Genomic DNA, 5,959 nt, shown 5'->3' with positions numbered 1-5,959 from the left:
ACAGGACGTTTTTTACGGTTATTTACCAAAATGAGGACAATGATTCCATAATTGAATTTAGTTGTATTTAATTAATTTGTATTCTTTTTTTATTTTAATTTCAATTATAATTATTTCTCGCTGATATTTTCATTTTATTTTATTCTGTTTATTTATTATTATAATTTTATACACTAACATATCATTTTATTTTGTTATTTGTTTGACTGTTTATAGTCACAGATAGCTCCACGTATCTAACTATAGATCCTAGTGAATGAGTCATATATCAAGAAAAGAGTATCAAACCTTTTTCCCAAAAGGGCTGTGGTCTTTTTTTATGGACCCTTTGCCATATACCCTATAGGGGGACATTACGTTTTTAAATTCAATAAGAATATAAAGTTGTTGTGTTTTTTTTTCTTTTTCCACACTCCAGTCCAGCTGATGGCGGTAATGCATCGCTAAGCTGGTTTGTCAACCCCCATTGAACACTAAAGAAGAGTAAGATCATCCATTCATAAACCAACATGGCGAATATTCGGTGTGTCAAGGTGAGGAAAGATAAAGAGACATCGTCACACTGCAACGCTCACATTGTTTACTGCGAGAGAATAGGATGCTTTGCACTTGTTAGACGCCTGTGTTGGGATCCATGCATGTGTTTTCTTCTTCCTGTTCATTTGTTTTCCTCGTTACTACGAAGTTTCATTGTGTAAAGTAACCAAGTGCATCTACTCTAGTGCTCTACTTATGTACAAATTTAAAGGTAATTATACTTAACTTGAGTATTTCTTCTAAAAGCTACATCTTAGAGGCAACTATTTTACACTTTACCACAGAATTTCCTTCAGGATTTAAACAGTTCTATCTTATCTTATCTTATCTTCTCTTTAAGTTGATTCACTCATTACTTAGTCGTATAATCAATTTAGCTCTACAAACAATTACCACTTGAGTAATAATAATAATCTTTATTTCCTATTTGTCCAACTCCTAAATGATGAAGTGAAACCTCTGCTTTTTTTATTAATCAGAAGTTTTTATCTTTTTTTCCACTCGTCTTTCTCAGTGACCCATTGTTTTTTCCTGTGTTTTTACTTTTCAAAATGTTCCTTATTTCCTGTTCTACCCTCCACCCTCTGGTCCACCCCTCTCCGTGTGTGTGTGTGTGTGTGTGTGTGTGTGTGTGTGTGTGTGTGTGTGTGCGTGTGTGTGTGTGTGTGTGTGTGTGTGTGTGTGTGTGTGTGTGTGTGTGTGTGTGTGTGTGTGTGTGTGTGTGTGTTGCATAGGGTATGGTTGGCCTGGTGACAGGCGGTGCGTCCGGTTTGGGCCGAGCCACTGTGGAGCGTCTGATCCAGAACGGAGCGTCTGCTGTGATCCTGGACCTGCCCTCCTCTGATGGACCGGCTCTGGCAGCCAGTCTGGGGGACCGCTGTGCCTTCGCTCCTGCAGACGTGAGTCCAAAACCCACTACACACTATCAATTATGCAAAATCAATGAACATATACATTAAAGTTAAAAAGTTATTAATCAGCTGTTCATACATGCAATGTTTCCTTGTAATCCCTTCTGTAGTCAAAAAACTTGAATCCAGTGTGGGTATGGCGGACTGTCACTGACAATATAAACTACTGTATAGACTAGTAAACATTATGTAAATACACTGTGTAGATACTGCTGAAAAAACATCAAATATTCTGAAAAACATGTATTTGATTTCATGAAAACTTTAAAGATAATAACTTTTATGGAAAGATATAAAATTGCACTTGAATACAGATAAAGGCTGCTGCTGCTGCTGTAATTGGAGATCTTAAATTCTGCTCTCAGCTCAGCAGATGTCACTCAAACACCATCCAACATAAAGACTAGATCATGTGGAACATGTTGACCCTCCAAATTATTTATGCCAGACTTTTCTCTAGTTCCTGAATGCAAATTGAACCAAATAACTGCTATCTAAATGTGATGCATTTACACATGTATGTTTGGTGATATTTATCCTGCAGCCTTGTCGTTTCTTAGGTGACATCAGAAGCAGACGTGCAGTCAGCTGTGTCCCTGGCCAGAGAGAAGTTTGGGAAGCTGGACCTGGCAGTTAATTGTGCTGGCATCGCTGTCGCCGTTAAAACGTATAACTTTAAGAAGGACCTCCCTCACAGCCTGGAGGACTTTCAGCGTGTAATCAATGTAAGGATGAACGCAATGAGCGGATGCATACGACATCAGTAGAAAAATAAATAACAGTCGCAGCTGTGTGACAGTTCGAGTGGACAAATGTACCTCAGTTACTCAAGCTCTGTACTTAAGAACAAGTTAAAATTACTTGAACTTTACTTGAGAATTTGCTTTTTATGCAACTTTATTCTTCTATTTAATCGTAGAGTTAAATATTTATATATTTTTTTACTGCACTACATTTGTCTGACAGCTTTAGTCACTTTTCAGATTATATTTTGAATCCCTGTCCTGTCCAGTGAAAACCATGGATCTCCAGATGTTTAATATTGATAGTTTGTTATAAACTGAAGGATGACATTTTCCACTATGTTTTGAGGCAAATGTTTAAAAGACATCTTGGATCAGCCAAAACACATGATGATCTTTTAGAATATGTTATATTACTGCAGATTCAACTACCCAACTGTAAATAAAGGAGTTACAATGATCACAACCATAAACATCTACAGCAATTAAATGCATTATACACATTAATGCAGCAGTATTGTTCATCCAGAAACAACATGTAAGCACAATTAGTACTTTTACTTTTTATACTTTGAGTTCATTTAGCTAATAATACTTTTACTAAAGTAAAGTTTTGAATGCATGGTTTTTACTTGTGGTGGAGTATTTTTAACAGTCCTTCTGCTTAAAGGATCTGAATAATCCTTTCACCATTACACCTTGCTTTGTTTGTTTTCTGCAGGTGAACATTGCAGGAACCTTTAATGTAATTCGTCTTGCTGTGGGGGAGATGGGGAAGAATGAGCCTGATGCAGACGGACACAGAGGCTGCATCATTAACACAGCCAGTGTGGCAGCTTTTGATGGACAGGTCATTTGAAATAAACTAAAAAAACATAAAAAGAAACAAATAATTGGTCGCTCCATTTCCTAACTTCTTTGTTGTGCTCTACATTTCCTCTTCAGGTCGGCCAAGCAGCATATTCAGCCTCTAAAGGTGGAATCGTTGGAATGACCCTCCCCATTGCACGAGATCTGGCACCCATGGGCATCAGAGTCATCACCATAGCACCAGGTCAGTGTTAGGGGTGTAACGGTACACAGAAAGTCTGGGTTCAGGCAGGCAGGTTTTCAAGATTTTACTTTTAATGTAGTATTTTACATTGTTGTATTGGTACCTTTACTTGAGTGAATGATCTGAGTTTACTTAAGATCTGAAGACCAATTTAAAGGGGGTATTTCCTTGGTGTATAAATCTCCATGTTCTCTCTCTTTGTTCCTCTAGGTCTGTTCTCCACTCCCCTCCTGGCCGGTCTTCCAGAGAAGGTGCGCTCCTTTCTCGCCCGCCAGGTGCCCTTCCCCTCTCGCCTGGGAGACCCCGCTGAGTTTGCCCACCTGGTGACATCACTGGCTGAGAACCCCATGATTAACGGAGAGGTCATCAGACTGGACGGAGCCATTCGCATGCAACCCTGAGACAGATGGTGTGTGTGTCTGTGTGTCCAAGTTAACAAAAGGTTTTGATCATCAGCCTCATCGAAATTAAGAGAACATTTTTATGTCTCTGTGTGTGTGTGTGTGTGGCTGCACGGTGCAATTATGTTGTAGAAAGCTGCATACAGTGTGAGAGAAAGTGTGTAAAATATCTGTACATCATTCAGATCATTGCAGTAGTTTGTGGACTACACTTTGGTTGTTTTGTAAACTAATCAAGATTATAATAAACTTCCAGATAAGTTTGATTATCTTTTCCAAGAAGTCTTTTTTGTCTTAAAACTCTAAAGTGTAGAAGTCTTATTCCCCTACAGCATCTTTTAAATCTTCCTGATCCCACAAGTTAGATAAAAATAAATAAAAATGAGGAACTTTCACCTCATGCAAGGTGACATTTTTGTATTCTTAACTTAATTAAATAACCAGCATAAACATGATGAATGCCACTTGTGCATAATTGAGCATGCAGTCATGTAAATTCTAAAATGAGCATAATCAACGCCCCAATAATAAGACTATGCGTCCTGCCCCATGTGTTCTTTATTCAAGTCCCCCTTTTACAGACTTTCAGGAAAAACATTACTGTTGATTCCTTGTCACCTGAGGATCGTACTGTCACTGAACTGAAGAAACAGTTTGATATGAGAAACATCTCAGCACAGCAAGGTGATCGATGACTGCTTGTAATGTAGTCCATTTATAAAGTGTGTGACAGAGTGATCCAGCAGTAATATTGCTCAACATCCTCTTTTTTTATCTCGACTCCACCTGATGTTATCCATACCATGTGGTCAATTTGCAGTTATAGCCTAATACTAGAAATCTCATTATCATAATGTTTGTTTATTCTTTGTGACCCCGGAGAACATAAAATATACACATGAAATCATAAAAGTTCTGCAGGAGCTGCTCTCGGTCACTAGAATTTGTTTTCCCTTGGTCTTTCCTGTAAGTCGCTTTGGATAAAAGCGTCTGCTAAATGACTGTAATGTAATGTAATGTAATGTCTACCGAATGAACAGAACGGGAATGTTTTTTTTAATCTCCCCCTGAATCTTTCTGATAGAGGAAAAAATGTTATCCTCATAACACGTAAAAAATGCGCTGAAAGTGCCAACTATTGTCAAAATGCAACAGTGTTTACAGCCAGACGAGCGCAGTGCAGAGTGGCGGTTGTGAGCAAATCAGTGGAGTACGCTCACATGCAGTAATATGCACTAAAAGCATCTACAAAATTGAATATGTTGTAGATGATGTACATCTCCCCTTCCATTAGGTCTGACTAAACACCAAGGCTTCAACAATTTCAAATGTGGGAAGTAATAGCTACAGGGATTATATCGTACCAATTATCACCAGATGAATTCTATACACTGAAATATTCTTATGGTGCACAGTCTTTTGATGCTTTATGTTTAACTAATTATGTTTTTCCTTGAGTATAAAATAGCAGTTTAAAGAAAGAAAAAAACAGCAGTCTGTGCTGCGTTTAAGTGTCGTTCCTCTTTACTCTACTGCAGCAGTCGGCTATATCTGTCCTGAAAATACAAACAGTCTACTAACGTGACAAAGTAGTGGCGTTTGAACACGAAATGAGTACGGGCTGCACACCATGCTTTTTGGCTCAGGGTTACATCTCCACCTTAAACTAATGCTCCTTGCTGACGCCCAGAACAGTCCCAAACATGACAAAAGAAAATTCAGGCAGAGGGCAGGGCCTCTCATCACACACATTTACTGGGTCATAAGTGATGATTGAGAGGGATTGTTTTTGTATCAGTCTATTCATTGTTTAGATGACGATTTTTACACAAACGTGACATTACTGCATCAAGTTACAAACAAACACATTTCTAATTTACAGTCATACATAAACTTACAGGTAATTGACTGCAGTGAAAAAAAATGAAATTGGATGGGAGTAGAGTCAAAATTGAGAATGGGATGTGTTGGAGGAGGGGCTCCACCATTTAGAGAAGTGAGCACTTCCTGGCTTGGCAGTGAAAACTGAAGAGAGGCTGCATTAACCATCAGAGCCTCAATCATGAACATCTGTAAAACTTTGGTCTGCTTCTTCTTTTTCAGTGAGTACGCTGACTTTCTATTTCTATCACTCTTTTTAAAAAATATATTTTTTCGGTCGGTCAGTTAAGCTTTGCTGTAAATGGGAAACAGTTTCTTAAGAATGGACCCGGTTTCATTTCATCTCATATCGGCTCAAGACTTATTGTTGGACTGTGGTTAAACAGGATGATCAGAGTTATACGAGTATATGAGCTATATACGGAGTGGTAT

The 5,959-nt window shown here is 38.3% G+C and overlaps 1 protein-coding gene across 1 annotated transcript; it reads left to right on the top strand.

The window, feature by feature from the left end:
* The first annotated feature begins 417 nt into the window (after positions 1-417).
* On the top strand, positions 418-3,906 carry hsd17b10 (hydroxysteroid (17-beta) dehydrogenase 10). The gene is made up of 6 exons (XM_054609742.1): positions 418-533; positions 1,272-1,436; positions 2,009-2,173; positions 2,913-3,041; positions 3,137-3,245; positions 3,456-3,906. Exons 1-6 carry the CDS (start codon positions 510-512, stop codon positions 3,644-3,646), a joined length of 783 nt encoding a protein of 260 aa, XP_054465717.1. The 5' UTR covers positions 418-509; the 3' UTR covers positions 3,647-3,906.
* Positions 3,907-5,959: the final 2,053 nt, after the last annotated feature.

Source organism: Anoplopoma fimbria, chromosome 12 (genome assembly GCF_027596085.1).
Source record: "Anoplopoma fimbria isolate UVic2021 breed Golden Eagle Sablefish chromosome 12, Afim_UVic_2022, whole genome shotgun sequence".
Classification (NCBI taxonomy): domain Eukaryota; kingdom Metazoa; phylum Chordata; class Actinopteri; order Perciformes; family Anoplopomatidae; genus Anoplopoma; species Anoplopoma fimbria.
The sequence above is the reverse complement of the archived record's forward strand: the minus strand, read 5'-3'. Positions and strand labels throughout refer to the sequence as shown.

Excerpts from the sequence above, each read along its gene's own strand:
- hsd17b10 (XM_054609742.1), top strand. The coding sequence starts at position 510 with ATGGCGAATATTCGGTGTGTCAAG. Across the intron at positions 3,042-3,136 it reads TGGCAGCTTTTGATGGACAG|GTCGGCCAAGCAGCATATTC; the intron begins GTCATTTGAAAT and ends TTTCCTCTTCAG. Across the intron at positions 3,246-3,455 it reads AGTCATCACCATAGCACCAG|GTCTGTTCTCCACTCCCCTC; the intron begins GTCAGTGTTAGG and ends TTGTTCCTCTAG.